Source organism: Sus scrofa, chromosome 4, assembly GCF_054392235.1.
Source record: "Sus scrofa isolate SSC_HxYL_T2T_F1_AM1 chromosome 4, Sscrofa_HxYL_maternal_Yorkshire_Landrace_v2.0, whole genome shotgun sequence".
NCBI classification, from domain to species: Eukaryota; Metazoa; Chordata; class Mammalia; order Artiodactyla; family Suidae; genus Sus; species Sus scrofa.
The window spans coordinates 18,651,379-18,669,887 of NC_139386.1; the positions used below are offsets into that span (position 1 = coordinate 18,651,379).

Consider the following 18,509-nt stretch of genomic DNA (forward strand, 5'->3'; position numbering starts at 1 on the left):
TTTGTTATTTTGAAGCCTTTCTAGAGCTCATCTACTACTCTGTTATGGGAAATATTTTCAAAGTAAAACAGGTAAATTTCTCCAGAAATCAACATTCCTGTGTAGGCCCGTTCTTTTTTTAATCTCATTTGAAGGTAATAATAGAATTTCCAGTTATGTGAGATAAACAGAAATAGAGTAATTTGTTAACACTAAAAGGTGATAAAGGTTAAAAGCAAGTTTACAAAGTCTTCAGAAATATATTGCAGAGCATTAAGAACAGCCTCATGCCAGTGTTTATGTGAAAATAAAGCCTGTAAGACTTTCAGTTAAATGTGGTGCTTTGGCCATGTCCACCTATTTCGTCTTCCCAAACCTAAATCACAAGAGAGGAATAAAAAAGGACAACAAAAGATGAAACAATAAATAGTGACAGTTTTCAAAAAATTTTGGAAGATTACAGGATGTGAAGTGGTAACCAAGTCAGCAGAGCAGGTGGAAGGGTCAATTTGGGTGCTTGCAGAGGCATTAAAGAGATGGCAGTGAGGTCCAGGGCTAAAACAGAACTCACCGCATGGATACATCTAGCCTCCAGCCCTCAAATCAGGTGATCTTTCACTTTTTTTGGTGGACACTAAAAAGCAAGAGTCTCAGAGCATGGCATGTCAAGTACAGACTACGGAACAGCAAGGAGCTTCTGCCCTGAGGCAGTGGATTAAGCAGCCAACTGCAGTGACTTGGGTCACTGTGGAGACGTGGATCTGATCCCTGGCCTGGTGGCAGTGGGTTAAAGGATCCAGCGTTGTCACACTGTGGCTCAAATTCAATCCTTGGCCCAGGAACTTCCACATGCTGTGGGTGCGGACTTAAGAAAATAAAAATGGTGGTACTGATGTTGAAATTAAAACTAAGGTATTTGATAAGAGACTACATACTGGAAAAGGTCAGACTCTCGGCCCTGTGGCAAGAAAACAAGCAGCTACAAATGCGCAACTGGAAAGATTAAAGGATTCTCCTTCTGAAAAACTGAATGCTCCCAGAGAAAAGATCTTGATAGTAATATTAAGGTGGAGTTAAGGATAGAAGTTCACAATTCAAATGTCGAATTGGTGCTGCAATACTCTTGCAGCTTGCCAGATACTGAGTGAGACATATATAATTTCCCAGTTAAAACAGAACAATCAGTAAACAAAAGGAAGGGGGGGGTGAAGGAAGGGAAGAAGGGAGGGATGGTAAAATTAACCATTGGTTTAACTCAAATTCATGATTTGACTGTAAAGCATGGAAGAGAAAGGTGAAGTTGATATGGGAAAGATAAGTATTTACCATCCATAGTTAGATCTTAAGACAATGTCTGAAACTGGTAAAGCAAGAAGCAGCAGATACATATATCATTTAGATAACTGGAGGACATGTCAAGGAAAACCAGAAGAGTTGAGGGCAGCTGCCTGCGGACAGTGTCAGGAAGATGGGGAAGAGAGGATGAGGCACTGCCACTTTCCATTTTAGGTTCTTCAGCAGCATTTGACATTTTAAACTATACTCATGTACTACTTTCGTAAAAATACTTCATTTTAAAAACACTAATAATGTTTTCTTCTATGATAAAAAAGTCAACGATAAATTCATAGAGAATTCAAGTCGACAAGTATTTATTTATTACATACTGCCTCTAAAGCACTGTGCTGTGCCCTTAGATACAGAGGATTAAAGCACATTCCATCACAGTATGCGAGGATGACACATAAATAATGCAAGGGGAAAGCTGGTCTTAACTTCAGAACATCAGCTTTATGATGAACGCCTCTGTAAAATCCCACCTCTCCAATGTGGATATTGGCAAGGTTGTTCCACGTCTGATCCAAAATAAGTAACACATGATTTCTGCAGTCAAGAGCATTAGTAACGGTAAAGTAAGAGTTGTAATATATGCTGCTTTTATTATATTTTCCTACTGAAGCTGATGCCTCAATGATGCCTTTTATTTTCTTACTATCTTCTGGAAGCTATTCTAAAACGAACAGTTATCGATGATTTGCCTTCATCTGAAAGATGAACAATAAGTACTGTGCTTCAGAAAATAGCCCTACATTGTTATATTAATGCTAAAAATATACTTAAATAATGAACCTGACCTATGCTTATTAAAACTGTCAATTATATTACACCATTGGGCAATCGGGAAAGCAGACTATGACTTCCTATTGACCTTGATGACTGAGCACTAGAGAGAGAAAATAGACGAAGTTTAATGGGGTTATGAGCAGCATAATTTACCTAGGCGAAAAGTAATCTCTACACAAATGAGTTTGCAGCACAAGTGGCAGATAAAGATTTGGGAAAAAAATAGTGGTCTAAAGTCTCAAAATGAATTAGTGTGCAATCCCTATCAAATTATCCATGACATTTTTCACAGAACTAGAACAAACAATCCAAACATTTGTATGGAACCACAAAAAACCCAGAATCACCAAAGCAATCCTGAGAAACAAAAACCAAGCAGGAGGCGTAACTCTTCCAGACTTCAAGCAATATTACAAAGCCACAGTCATCAAGACAGTGTGGTACTGGTACCAAAACAGACAGACAGACCAATGGAACAGAATAGAGAACCCAGAAATAAACCCAGACACCTATGGTCAATTAATCTTCGACAAAGGAGGCAAGAACATAAAATGCGAAAAAGACAGTCTTTTCAGCAAGCATTGCTGGGAAACCTGGACAGCTACATGCAAAGCAATGAAACTAGAACACACCCTCACACCATGCACAAAAATAAACTCAAAACGGCTGAAGGACTTAAATATAAGACAAGACACCATCAGACTCCTGGAAGAGAACATAGGCAAAACATTCTCTGACATCACCTTAGGAATATTTTCTCAGGTCGGTCTCCCAAAGCAACAGAAATAAAAGCAAAAACAAACCAATGGGACCTAATCAAACTGACAGGCTTTTGCACAGCAGAGGAAACCAAAAAGAAAACAAAAACACAACTTACAGAGTGGGAGAAAACAGTTTCAAATGATGCAACGGACAAGGGCTTAATCTCTAGAATATACAGGCACCTTATACAACTCAACAGCAAAAACCCTAACAACCCAATGGACAAATGCGCAAAAGACCTGGATAGACATTTCTCCAAGGAAGGTATACAGATGGCCAACAAGCATGTGAAAAAATGCTCCACATTCCTGCTTATTAGAGAAATACAAATCAAAACCAGCATGAGATACCACCTCACCCCAGTCAGAATGGCCATCATTCATAGGTCCACAAACAACAAGTGCTGGAGCGGGTGTGGAGAAAAGGGAACCCTCCTGCACTGTTGGTGGGAATGTAAGCTGCTACAGGCACTCTGGAGAACAGTATGGAGGTACCTTAGAAATCTGTACATAGAACCACCATATGACCCAGCAACCCCACTCTTGGGCATCTATCCGGAAAAAACTTTGCTTAGAAAAGACACAGGCACCCGCATGTTCATTGCAGCTCTATTCACAACAGCCAAGACATGGAAACAAGCCAAATGTCCATCGACAGACGACTGGATGAGGAAGATGTGGTATATTTACACAATGGAATACTACTTGGCCATAAAAAGAACGACATAGTGCCATTTGCAGCAACATGGATGGAACTAGAGAGGCTCATACTGAGTGGAATAAGTCAGAAAGAGAAAGACAAATACCATATGATATCACTCATAGCTGGTATCTGATATACAGCACAAATGAACCTTTCTACAGAAAAGAAAATCACGGACTTGGAGAATAGTCTTGTGGTTGCCCAGGGGGATAGGGAAGGAGTGGGAGGGATTGAGAGCTTGGGGTCAACGGATGCAACCTATTGTTCATGGAATGAGATCCTTTTGTGTAGCACTGAGAACTATGTCTAGTCACTTATGACAGAGCGTGATAATGTGAGAAAAAAGAATGTATACATGTATGCCTAACTGGGTCACCATGTTGTACAGTAGAAAAAAAATTGAATTGGGGAAATAACAATTAAAAAAAAAATCAATTAGCAAAGGAATGCTATTCCTAAAAACCTAGTAATAACTTGGGACTTATTAAAGTAAAATAGAGTGTTAAATATCTAAAAGTATCTGCAGATTGAGCATTAATCAGGTTTGTACTGGGTTCTAGATATTTTAAAAAGATGTGGAGAACTCAGAGTAGAGACCACAATCCTGGGGCAAAAAGATAGTACTGCTATTTTGGTATTTGTTTTGTATCACACTGAATAGTTTTTCATTTAAAAATTATTCAACATTTTAAATTTTTTCCTTAAAAATCAGTGAAATGAGGCTCAGTGGTTAATGAATCTGACTAGGAGTCACGAGGTTGCAGGTTCAATCCTTGCCCTCGCTCAGTGGGTTAAGGATCTAGCGTTGCCGTGAGCTGTGGCGTAGGTCACAGACACAGCTCAGATCCAGATTTGCTGTGGCTGTGGTATAGGCCAGCAGCAACAGCACTGATTGGACCCCTAGCCTGGGAACCTCCATATGCCACGGGTGAGGCCCTAGAAAAGACAAAAAAAGAAAAAAAAAGAAAAAAAAAAAAAAGGTGAAACAAGATAGCTAATATTTCCAAATATAAAAATTTACAAATTACAAAAGATCAGGTAAAACAGAAATTATAAAATTTAAATAACATTCTAAGCAGCAGTATTAGATATAATTTTTAAAAATTAAATTAATGAAAATAAAAGTTAAACCCAGGGAGAAATTCCATTTGATTTTTGTGTTATTTTAAAAAGGCAAAGTATGTCAATAAGGTGAGGACCGTTTCATGCAAACTGTTGTGTTAGTTTCAGGTATACAGCAAAACGATTCAGTTAGATATCTATTTTTAGCTTTTTTTCCATTATAAGTTATTACAAAGTACTGAATATAGTTCCCTATGCTGTAAGTAGGACCTTGCTTTTTATTTTATATACAGTAGTTTGTATCTGTTAATCCTAATTTACTCCACACCAACTTTTCCCTTTGGTAAACATAATTTTGTTTTCTATGTCTGTGTAACTATTTCTGTTTTGTAAATAAGTTCACTGGTATCATTCTTTAAGATCCACATATAAGTGATATCACATGATATCTGTTTTTGTCTGACTTATTTAACTTTGTCTGACATGCATGTGTCATCAATCATGTGACACACCATATGTGTATGTGATGAAAGGTCTGCAACATGCATGTGTCATATACATGTTACAGAGCTTTTCTACACACACATATACATACCTTATCTTCTCTTTCCATTCATTTGTTGATGGACATTTAGGTTGCTTTCATATTGCGGCTATTGTAAACAGTGCTGCTATGAACATTAGGGTACATGTATTTTATCAAATTAGAGTTTCCATCTTTACTGGTTATATTCCCAGAAGTGAGATTGCTGGATCACATGGTAACTCTACTTTTAGTTTTTTGTTTTTTTTCCCCCCTTGGATTAACATGTACTATCTTTTATTGAAACTAAATTGCCTTTCTAATTATATTTTCCTTGAGCTAATATCATTTTCATAGTTTAAAAAAATTAATGGTTTGAGGAATTCAAGACTACATAATTACCCTTGGCTTTGTACAACTGAAAAAGTAGGTAATTCTTACATGAATAATTGAAACCACGGATTCTAAAATTATTTTCCACTGGAAAAAAAATAAGCTACTGAATCTAAGATATTTTTTAAATGCTTTTCAAGAAAAAAGTAATAGTTTTCATTTTATAATTTATCTACTTAATAATTACATTTTTTCTCTATGCAACCAATGATGCCTTACAATTTGAATCAATTTCTTGAAATTTTATACCAATTTTAGCTTAAAATAAGTCCACTTAAGGACTTATTTTTAAAAATGTCAAGACTGATAACCAAGTTAACATTTAGTAATAGAGGAAAAACCTTAAATAATGGCCCTTAAAAAAATATCGATTTCTTGAATAAAGAAAAATCCAAGAGTTCTTGTTGTGGCTCAGCAGGTTAAGAGGTTAAGAGCCCGATTAGTATCCATGAGGATGCAGGTTCAATCCCTGGCCTTGCTTAGTGGGTTAAGGATCCAGCATTGCTGCAAGCTGTGGCATAGGTCACAGATGCAGCTTGGATCCCGTGTTGCTATGGCTGTGGTACAGGCCTGCAGTTGCAGCTTTAAAGTCTAAGAATTAATGCTCAAGCTAACATATTAATTTCTCTAGGTTTATATTTTCCTCTATTTACAGTCTATATTCTTCTGCTACAACCAAAAAGATATAAATTGTGTAAAGATAACTATATTAACCAGAATAATAAAATTTAGATATCTTTTCTAGCATATAGTTGAAAATAATGAGAAACAAAATTTTCAGGACAACTATTTTTATAAATGTTAACAGTAATGCACAAATAAACAGGAATATTCTAAATCTGGTGGAAAAAATGTTGCAGAACTTTTCTACATCACTTCTATCAAGACTAGTTCTGCAAATGAATATCATATTTAAAAGACAGAGTGTATAAGGGAAAAGTGTGATAATAAGAATACATTAGGTCTGAACAAGTCAACATTCTTACGGTAGAATAAATTGAACGAATTGTTACTTACTCAGACATTCTTTCAAAGCCAAAGCCTGAACATTAGCTAACTGTTTCTCTCTCTGTATAAGTTGCTCCCCAGAGAAACATGGAAGTGACAAGAGGTCAAGAGGAAAGTCTGAGAAACAGAAAAAAGTCAGTATTAAAGATGATTTATAACAACAATTAACATTTAGTTCTCCAGAAACGTTATAATTTTTTAAAAAGTCAATCACTCATCTTTCTTTACATTTCAAACTAAATAATGAAAGTTTCAATAATAATAATATTATTTCAATACTAATAATAATAATAATTTCAAACTAAATTATTTTACATTTTAAACTTCGACCTGCTTCTAAAAATGAGAGGACTTAGGTAGCAGAGTAGAATTTCCTCCACCACATTTTCTTTTACCTGCTCAGCTATTAAAACTCCTACACAAAACACAGAGAGAGCAGGGGAGCTAGTCTCTGACGATTGATTCCCAGTGAATCACACTTCCCGATACCCTTTGCATAGTCCCTTCACAATGAATCTAGGTCGGCCTATGTAACCAATGTGGAATGGTCAAAGTGACAATGAGTATCTTCTAGGCCAGGTCACAGACAACCTAGCAACTTCTTAGAACGAGCGCTCTAAGACAGGTTCGCAACCATATAAGAAATCAGACTCCCTAGAGATTCTGACACTGTGAAGGCCATGTTGGCCAAGAGGACAGGGCATGTGAAGATCAAGCCAGCCTTCATCAATTCCAGGCATCCTACCCCAGGTTCCTAACACGTGTGGGAAGAGCCATCTTACAAACAAAGAAAGCCCTGTGAAGTCTCTAAATGACTGAAGCCTCAGCTGTGTGTGGCTGCAATCACATGTGGGTCTTCAAAACAGAAACATCCAGCTGAGCTCCGTCAATCCACAGGACTATGAGACATAATAATAAAGAGTCATTTTTAAGCTAAATCTGGTGTAGTTTTTCATAACAGTGACGGATAACTAAAACATGGAGCTTAGAAAAGGGGAAAAAAAAAAGATGGGCAATAAAATAGAATCAGATGCTTGAGAGAAAGTAATGAAAATGAGAAATAAATTCTAGAAAAACAATGTGTTTGAAGTGGAAAATACTAAAAATGTCCTATTTGGAATTGATGGCAGTCTATTAAATCTCACTAAGTATAAAATAAAAGGAATTATTTCTCAACCCTCTAAATTGTTCAAATATGCTATAAAATGTTTAAAATAAAGGTAAGTTTACTCAAAGTGAAATGGAGTTTGGCAAAAATAAGTTCACTAAAAACCGCATAAGTTAACTATTTATACAAACAAATGCAAATACACTTTGTTTTCCACCTAAAGTTAACACTTACTCAATTTGGCTTCTTCTGTCTTTGCTTTCATCTTTCCATGAATTAAACTGAGTGCAAATGAGCCATTGATCTGGTTGGCTGAGTGGATCAATGTGGCTTTACACTTTCCATTGCCATCACCTTGTAACAAGAGGTAATAGCTAGAACACTCTCCTTTCACTTCAACATCTGGAACTAAAGAAGAACAATTATCTTAAGTATGTGAAAATTCAGGCGCAACAGGGCAAAGTCATAAATTTGATTGATCCACAGGATATAATGACATTTCTATGTTATTTTAAAATGAGGTCTTATCCAATACATTTGGGGCAGTAGTGGTTCGTTTACCTAGGGAAGCTGTTAACGCAGAGACTCATAAAAAAAATGACACTCACAAAGCATTCACATTTTACTTTAATGTGTACTCACTCATTAACCTTTGATGTGGCTCATTAATGTTCCATTACGTCTTTCCTATATATCCACACCCATAACATATCCAACTACTATTTCCAGCTTCTACTTCTTTAAAGTAGAATAAACTGACCCTCGCAAGTATACACAGCTCAACTGGTGGGAGCAGAAGTGTACAGATATACTTCAGGGTTGCTTTTTGGTCCTTGCAGTGTGCATCCATCATGTATTTTACAGAGGGAATGGAGAACATTCATTAATCTGGCATGCCAGTAATGTGAAGGTCAGTTAAGACAGTTTCTAGTGTATTTTAAAAACAAATGAAGTGAGGGTTATACTGAAGGTCAAAGAAAAACTGTGAAGCCTTTGAGATTAAAAATAGAAGTAGAATCATTTTTGTTGAAGATGGTGAATTGAACATAAGCATTTATTTTCACTATCTCCTGAAATTCCATGAAATGAGAATAAATTTTAAAACAGCATAGAACTATAAGAACCAATATCTGAGAGAAGAGACAACAGCAACTAAACTTGGAAAGCGGGAAAGCAGATGAACAACTGGTAACAGACTCCAGTCTCTCAATTGTTACAGAAGCTGAGAAAAGTAATACAGAAAGCTTGGAAGCAACAAAATTTTGACTACAATCCCCGAAGAAAGACTCTGGGATGGCACTGAGAACAAAATGAAGGTGAAATAGGAAAATAGGTTACAAGTCTGTGTGAGCAGCAGTTTGGCTTCCTGACCATTCCTTATTCTATTCAGGAAAATGATTGTCCTTTCCCCAACCTAGGAGACTCCAGTTATTCTCTGGAGAAAGTAAAACAAAATGTCTCTGGCCTGGGAGATAGGAGAGAGAGCTTAGGGTGAGAGGTGATTATCAGTGATATGGAACATCAAGGTCCTTTACCCTTCTTTGCTTACAAAACTTGCAGAATTTTGGAATCCAGATAGCAGGACTGAGACTTCTTTTGGAAATATGGTCAGTACTTGAGGAAAGACCAAAGAATCCCAACATTGGGGTCACCTAATATCTCATTGAGATGACCCTACAATGAAGATCCCAGTCAGCAAGCTTCAACCATGCATTCAAATTTCCCAATCGGCTTTCTCATAGCCTCTCTTAAACATGAACAAACATTATGGGATGCCAGGGGAAGCCTCTTACATGAAAACCATAGGCCAAAATAAGCAAACAGAAAAAAAAAAAAAAAAAAAAAGTGACTTGTAGGAAGCAAAGAATATGCAGTAAAAAGAAATCACAAAAACAAACAACAATCAAATCATATCACTGAAATCCTTAGAGAATACATTATTTCCATTATATACAAACATGAAATTATAAGAAAAGAACATTATAAGGATGAGCTTATGGAAATTAAAATTAAGAAAACAGAAATATATATTTTAACTAAAAGGTAAGAATATAAAGTTCAGTAAGTCTTTCAGAAAGTAGAGTAAAAAGTCAAAGTAATGGAAAATAGGAGAGGAAAAGAGAGAGAGAAACCAGGAAGAGCAACACTCAAACAGGAAAATCAGAGAGAGAAAGGAAAAAAAAAAAAAATGGAGGGAAGGAAATTATCAATAAAACAATTACAACAACATTTTCCCCAATAAAAAGACGAGCTTACAGACTACTGAGTGGCCAATATAGGAATAAAAATAGGACTTCTGAGGTACATTATCATGAAAATTTGGAAAACTAAGAAAAACAAGTAGATTCTATAAAATACCATAGAAAACCTCCATTACTTATTTAAAAAATTTAAAAAACGAGAATGGCACAAGATGTCTAAGTAACTGTGTTAAAAGCTGCAAGACAATGCCTTCAAAACCACTGGAAAAAATGTTCTCCAACCTAGAAAGCTATATTAAAGGAAGGGAATAGAATAAAAAACTCCTCTAGGCATAGGTCTCAAAAATTTTCCTATGTATCTTTTCTCAGAATGATTTTGGAGAATGTGCTCCACGAAAATACAAACAAAATCAGGAAGATTAAAGGATCCCAGGAACCAACAAAGAAAAAGCAAAAAGAAATTTCTATGATGAAAAGGTAGTCTTTGACCCAAAAGCTATGGAATAATCTGGAGAGTAAAACCAGTGAATCTGGATCAGGCAAGTTATAAAGATCTGGAAGCGATTTCTTAACATATACGTGATTGATAGGATAATGTGTTTGAATGTACTAAAAGGAGTTTCACAAGGAGGGGAAGGTTTTTTAATTGAATTAAAAGATAAAAATCATTAACTCCAGGTAGAACAAAGTATTGTACAGGAAAGGAAAATAAAAAACAGCACATGACTCAAATGTGAATAGTAATTACATCATCATCATAATTAAAACAATGACATTACTCTAAAATTACTATATGATCATTCTAGGAGGACAAGACAATGTCAGTGGGTAGTGAGTGAAAAAAGGAGTGAAAAGGAGTGCAAAGGAGTGAAAAAAGATTCACACTTTTCGGTTTAAAAACTTAAACAAAGCTACAGTAATCAAGACAGAAAGGCACTGGCATAAGGACAGACATAAAGAATAACAGAACAGAACTGAGAGTCCCTCATCTTTATGATCAAATGCTTTTCAACAAAGGTGCCAAGAAAAGCTGATGGAGAAAGAACAATCTTTTCAAAAATGGTCTTAGAATAACTGGACATCCTTATGCAAAAGAGTGAAGTCGGACCCTTACCCCCCTACCTCTCAATATATTTAAAAAAAAAATCTATTTCAAAATGGATCACAGATGTAAATATAAAAGCTAAAACTTTTAAAACTCTTGGAAGAAAACAAAGGCCTAAGTCTTCATGACCTTCTATTAGGCAAGGGTTTCTTAAATTTAAGACCCATATTATGAGCAATGAAAGAAAAAAAGGAATAAAAAACTGGATCTCATCAAAATTAAGAACCTTTGTGCTTCAAAGCACATGCCAAAAGAATGAGCATTCAACCCACTTTGGACTTTGGGTAACAATGACGTGTCACTGTTGGTTTATCAATTGTAACAAATGTTCCACTCTGATAAAGAAGAGGGTTATACATGTTTGAAGACATAGGCTATTTGGAAACTCTCTGTACTTTCAGTTTTGCTGTGCACCTAAAACTGCTCTAAGAAAATAAAGTTTTTTAATTAAAAAAAAAATCCATATGACAAGGCTGCTGTGAGGATTAAATGTGAGATGCTGCATGGAAAGTGCTTAGATCACTGTCTGATGTATTCTAAATCTCAATAGTACCTTTTTTTTTTTTTTAAGTCAACCCATGGAATAAGGGAAAATTTTTGTAAATCGAAAGGGATTTATATCTAGAATACATAAATAACTCCTACGACTCATAATAAAAAGACAAAGAACTCAATTAAAAACTGGGTAAGGAATCTGACTAGACATTCCTCCAGTGAGATGTACAAACAACAAATAAGCACATGGAAAGATGCTCAACAACATTAGCCAGCATGGTCATATAAATCCAGACCATTCAGGCATGAAGTATTGGTAGTACTCCAATAAGGATGAACGTTGAAAACATGCTATATGTGAAAGAAGGCAGTCATTAAAGACTATATATTGTATAACTACACTTAGATGAAAAGTCTGGGCAATCTGCACAGACAAAACTAGATTAGCAGTTGCCTAAAGGGTGGGTAATGAGGAGTAACTGCTAACGGGAACAGGCTTGCTTTGAGGGGAGGTGAAAATGTCCCTAAAACTGACTGTGGTGCAGGCTGCACACTTACAATCCATCTTGTGAAGAGACTAAAACCCACAGAATTGTATTTTAAATGGTTAAATTATATGGTATGTGCATTATAACTCAATAAAGCTCAGTTTTAAAAATTTATACTTATTGTGGGAATGTAAGGTTCTCCTCACCAGAAAAAGTTCTCAGCATTTTGGGATATATATACATATGTGTGTGTGTGTGTATATATGTTACGTGAATATATATATAAATATATACACTAAGAACAAATATACCCTAATTTTATTATAATAGTTTATTTCAGATATGAACATACTGTGGGTTAAAGCCCACCCCCCCAAACAACCATAAAGTACAAACAAATTTTTTTGCAATTAGCTTGCAACAGAGATGGTAATCCTGTTTATAAATGTCAGTCGTAGAAAAAGAATTTAAATAAAGGCTATCAGAAAGCACTTACTGTTACCAGTTGTATTTGACACTAAGATTTGCCAAGAGTTTAGCAATCTTAACTCACTTACCAACTTAGCACTTCACTAATTCAAGTTATATATCTCTTCAGTCCATGACATTCTTTCCACGTTCATTATAAATCCCATCACCTAATAAAAGTTCTAGAAAGCATTTTAATCACTGAGCCTGTAATTACAACAATCTTATTTTCCTCAAGAGAAAAATATTTATTTTAAAGAACTTCCCTAATCATAATGACCCTAATCATATGCAGTCACTTTAAAAATGTTGTTCCATACCTGGCAGGTGTTAATGGAAGACTTATTAAATAACTTTTCTGTAAATACCACAGAGAGTAACAGATTTACAATTAGCACAGTTATTCAATTCTCATAGCTCTTCCTAAAGAAATAAGGGAAAATGACTACAACAAGAAATTTCTCTCTATTTTCATCTGAGATCTTTACACTACCAACTTATAAGGGATTGACTGACTTGCATGCCCCCTCTCTTATCAAAAAACATCCATTTTGTACTATGTAGGTAAAGTGAGAGAAGCAGAAATCAGGTGTCCTTTAGTTGTACCAAATTTTACAAATAACATAAAACTGATAAAGAAGAGATGTATTACCATGTTTCATTAGCAAAGAAAATTCTAGTATAATAAAAATCAAGTCATATTTTATACCAATAAGTTTCTTGGTAGTTCCTAAAACCTGGTAATACCGCCCCCCCCCCACTTTTTTTAAAAAGTTCAACAGTAAAAGCAAAATCATACTAATATACAGAGGAAATAATATTCCCTATAATGAAAAAGATCCTAAGAAGAATAAGGGAGCAGGATATTCTGGTTAAGTAAACAGTCTGAATTACGGACGAGTATTATATGTATTTCTTAAGAAATGACTAAATAATATACTCAATTATTTTGATAATCACGCCAAAAAATTAAACAGTAAAATAAAATGTAGTCTTCACTGTAGGCATTTTAGGAGGCTATACACTTCCCAACAGTTTTATCATTGTAAATTCTAGACTCGACTTTGGAAACAGTCCTTAAGTCAACTAGGGCATCACAAGAAAAAAAAACAAAAAACTAATTACTTTATATTCACAGAGCATTTCCAAAAAACGTATTATCCAGTTTGCTCCCTCATCTACTCATCAGACTAAGCTTTGAACAATTTATCATAAAACTTAGCTGCCACTGAGACTGTCCAAGAAAACGCCCTGGCTCAGTTGCATAAAGAATCTAAAATGGTTTAAGAAATGATAGTATTATTGTATATGTGCTAGAAGCCTCCTACTGTGAAGATTCCAAAAACGCAGAAGGATTTATATATTCCACCATGACTATTTCAAACAATTAAATGATGTCAGGACCATTACTGCATATATTTCCTCTTAGTGGTAACACAGAAAAACACACAATTCGAAAGCTACAGTGGATAGAGAAACGATTCAGAAGATATTTCAAGATCTTTCAAGATAATAAATCATGAGCAACAGTGATCCTTTATTGTTACACAGACACAGAAAGGATTTAAGATAGGACAGAATAACAAAAAGCTGCTGCAGAGTTTACAAAGTGTTTACCTTCGTTACCAATAATGATTCAAACAAGTGTGTGAGATACATCAAACAAGCACATTGTCCTTATTTTCTAGCCAAGGAATGAAACAGCTAAAGTAGCGATTCTTTTTTTTTTTAATTTATTTTTTATTGTTATTTCCCCCAACACACTTTTTTTTTTTCCCACTGTACAGCATGGGGACCCATTTACACATACATGTATATATACTTTTTTCTCCCATTGTTGTGCTGCATTGTAAGTATCTAGACAGTTTTCAGTGCTACACAGAAGGATCTCATTGTAAACCCATTCCATGAGCAATAGTTTGCATCCATTGACCCCAAGTTCTCAATCCCTCCCACTCCTTCCCCATCCCCCTGGGCAACCACAAGTCTATTCTCCAAGTCCGTGATTTTCTTTTCTGTAGAAAGGTTCATTTGTGCTGTATATCAGATACCAGCTATGAGTGATATCATATGGTATTTGTCTTTCTCTTTCTGACTTATCCCACTCAGTATGAGCGTCTCTAGTTCCATCCATGTTGCTCAAATGGCACTATGTCGTTCTTTTTATGGCCCAGTAGTATTCCATTGTGTAAATATACCACATCTTCCTCATCCAGTCGTCTGTCGATGGACATTTGGCTTGTTTCCATGTCTTGGCTGTTGTGAATAGAGCTGCAATGAACATGCGGGTGCCAGTGTCTTTTCTAAGGAAAGTTTTGTCCAGATAGATGCCCAAGAGTGGGGTTGCTGGGTCATATGGTGGTTCTATGTATAGATTTCTAAGGTACCTCCATACTGTTCTCCAGAGTGCCTGTACCAGCTTACATTCCCACCAACTGTGCAGGAGGATTCCCTTTTCTCCACACCTGCTCCAGCACTTGTTGTTTGTGGACCTATGATTGACGGCCATTCTGACTGGGGTGAGGTGGTATCTCATGCTGGTTTTGATTTGTATTTCTCTAATAAGCAGGAATGTGGAGCATTTTTTCATGTGCTTGTTGGCCATCTGTATACCTTCCTTGGAGAAATGTCTATCCAGGTCTTTAGCGCATTTGTCCATTGGGTTGTTAGGGTTTTTGCTGTTGAGTTGTATAAGGTGCCTGTATATTCTAGAGATTAAGCCCTTGTCCGTTGCATCATTTGAAACTGTTTTCTCCCACTCTGTAAGTTGTGTTTTTGTTTTCTTTTTGGTTTCCTCTGCTGTGCAAAGGCCTGTCAGTTTGATGAGGTCCCATTGGTTTGTTTTTGCTTTTATTTCTGTTGTTTTGGGAGACCGACCTGAGAAAATATTCGTAAGGTGATGTCAGAGAATGTTTTGCCTATGTTCTCTTCCAGGAGTCTGATGGTGTCTTGTCTTATATTTAAGTCCTTCAGCCGTTTTGAGTTTATTTTTGTGCATGGTGTGAGGGTGTGTTCTAGTTTCATTGCTTTGCATGTAGCTGTCCAGGTTTCCCAGCAATGCTTGCTGAAAAGACTGCCTTTTTCCCATTTTATGTTCTTGCCTCCTTTGTCAAAGATTAACTGACCATAGGTGTCTGGGTTTATTTCTGGGTTCTCTATTCTATTGCATTGGTCTGTCTGTCTGTTTTGGTACCAGTACTACACTGTCTTGATGACTGTGGCTTTGTAATATTGCTTGAAGTCTGGAAGAGTTACGCCTCCTGCTCGGTTTTTGTTTCTCAGGATTGCTTTGGTGATTCTGGTTTTTTGGTGGTTCCATACAAATGTTTGGATTGTTTGTTCTAGTTCTGTGAAAAATGTTATGGATAATTTGATAGGGATTGCATTGAATCTGTAGATTGCTTTGGGTAGTATGGCCATTTTTACAATATTAATTTTTCCAATCCAGGAACATGGAATATCTTTCCATTTCTTTATATCTTCTTTAATTTCCTTGATTACTGTTTTATAGTTCTCGTCATGTAAGTCCTTTACCTCCTTTATCAGGTGTATTCCCAGGTATTTGATTTTTGTGGTGCAACTTTAAAGGGTATTGTATTTCTGTATTCCTTTTCTAATATTTCATTGCTAATATACAGAAATACATTAAACAAGCATATTGTCCTCATTTTCTAGCCAAGGAATGAAAGGCCTAAAGCAGTGATTCTTAATCCTTTTTTTGCCTCAAAGCATCGGAAGGGCTTTCAGAAACAATGGTTCTCTAGCCTAGAGCTGAGGAGAGTACACCTAGGGCAGAGGTTCTCAATCCTGGATGCACATTTGAAACACTTGGTTGCTTTTACCAACTACTGATGCCCTGGTTTCCTTCCCAGAGATTTGTATGTGTTTTCAGGCAAAGCCCAGCTTGACCTTTTCTTTTTTGATAATTGTCAAGGTTATTCTCATGCGTGCTGGTGTTAAGAATTACTAAACCAAGTGTAGAAACAAAACTCTGCATTTAGGTCTAAGAGCCTTTAGGTGACTCTCACTAGAAAAATTATACTTCCTAATGAGGTATAATTTACATACATACATCAGAGTCTAAGTTTGACTAATTTAAGGAAATTATACAATTGTGCATCCATCATTGTAACTGTTTTGAAAACTTCCATTATCTCTTTGAAGTTCATCATCCCTCCTGCTCATGGCCTCAGGCAACTATTGACCTGCTTTCTGGTCCTGCTTTTTATAGAAATTTCACATAAATAGTATCATGTACTAGTCTCTTAAGTCTGTCTTTACAAACTTAGTATGTTTAGGTATACCCAAAACTTTTCATGTCTCTTTATGGCTGAGAAGCATTCCATTATATGGACAAAACAAATGGTGTTCACCTGTTTACCAGTTGATGTATATTTGCATAGTTTCCAATAATATGTTACCTATTAAGAATATTGCTTTTATATATTTTATAAAAGAATATTGCTTTTATAAGCAAGCATTTGTGTGAACATATGGTCTCATTTCTCCTGTATAAACACCTAGGAATGGAAGAACTGAGTTGTACAGCTAAGTGTAAGTTTAACTACCAACCTGCTTTCCATAGTAGCTGTACCACTTTGCATCCCCACCAACAATGTGCGACACTTGCAGTTTCTCTAGTCCTCATCAATGTTTGATAGTTACTATTTTTGATAACAGACATTCTAGAGCGTTATTACAGAATAACATTGTGGTTTTAATTTTCATTTCCCAAAAGATTAATGATGTTGAGCATCTTTCACGGGCTTTATTAGCTCTTCATGTATCTTTAGAGAAATGTGTATTCAAGTCTCTTACTTACTAATTGGATTGTCTCCTTACTATTGAGTTGTAGGCTTTTTTTTTTTAATAATCTGTCCATTGTAAGGCATAAGATTGAAGCTATTTTCTTTTAGTCAGTAGACTTTAAAAATTTTTAACAGTTTTTCAAAAAGGGGATGACTTCTTTTTGGGCGGCCATACCCGCAGCATGCAGAAATTTCTGAGCCAGGGATCAAACTGACGCCACAGCAGTCACCTGAGCCGCAGCAGTGACAATGCTGGAAGATAAAATTCTACAAATTTCATATATCATGTTGACGGGTATACTCACACACATTTACATATATATGTGAGTTTTTACATATAGACATCCATTCTTTCAGCACTGTGTTAAAGAGGCTATCCTTTTCCATTGACATCTTCGTTTCTATTTTGTCCCACTGATATACGTGTATTTAGTCCAATTCCACACCATCTTGATCACTATTGGCTGTATAGTAAATTGTGAATCACATAGTTTAAGTTCACAAAAGTTGTTCTTCGTTTTCAAAATTGTCTTGGCCATTTTAGACTTCCAAATTTCATGTAAATCTAGTATCAGTTTGCCAATTTCTAGGAAAAGCCCTCCTGGAATTTTGTTAGAACTTAAATTGAATCCATAGGTCAGTTTGAAAAGAAGGGCCATCTTAATTATACTGAGTTTTCTTTTTCTTTTTTTCCTCTGTCTTTTTGCTATTTCTTTGGGCCGTTCCCACGGCATATGGAGGTTCCCAGGCTAGGGGTCGAATCGGAGCTATAGCCGCTGGCCTACACCAGAGCCACAGCAATGCGGGATCCGAGCCACGTCTGTGGCCTACACCACAGCTCACGGCAACGCCAGATCCTTAACCCACTGAGCAAGGGCAGGGACCGAACCTGCAACCTCATGGTTCCTAGTTGAATTCGTTAACCACTGCGCCATGACGGGAACTCCAAGTTTTCTAATCTTAATGAACATTGTCTATCTCTCCGTTTACTTACATCTTCTTCAACTACTCTCGGTAATGTTCTGTAGTTTTCAGTGTGCAGGTCTTGAGCTTCTTTTTAGATACACTCCTCAGCACTTTATTCATTCTAATTTCCTTCCTTCTACCTAATTTGTATTTAGTCTTCTAGCTTCTTGAGGCTGATGTTTAGATTACTGACTTTAGATCTTTCTTCCATTCTAAGATAAGCATTTAAAATCCTCTTAAAACTGCATTAGCTGCTTTCCATAAATTTGATATGTTTGTTTCTATTTTCATTCACTTTATTTTTATTTTTAGTCTTT

General features: G+C 36.0%; 1 protein-coding gene across 9 annotated transcripts in view; it reads right to left on the reverse strand.

The window, feature by feature from the left end:
- Positions 1 to 18,509, reverse strand: part of MTBP (MDM2 binding protein) — a 103,837-nt gene that overhangs the window by 60,404 nt on the left and 24,924 nt on the right. For all 9 annotated transcript variants that reach the window (XR_014843438.1, XR_014843439.1, XR_014843441.1 and 6 more), the window contains exons 12-13: positions 7,896 to 8,069; positions 6,563 to 6,670 (exon numbers count right to left, since the gene is read on the reverse strand). Coding sequence is in view for 3 of the 9 variants with exons in the window: in XM_021088982.2 (XP_020944641.2) it covers positions 6,563 to 6,670; positions 7,896 to 8,069 (282 nt within the window). In the remaining 6 variants the exon portion in view is untranslated. The remainder of the gene's footprint in view (positions 1 to 6,562; positions 6,671 to 7,895; positions 8,070 to 18,509) is intronic.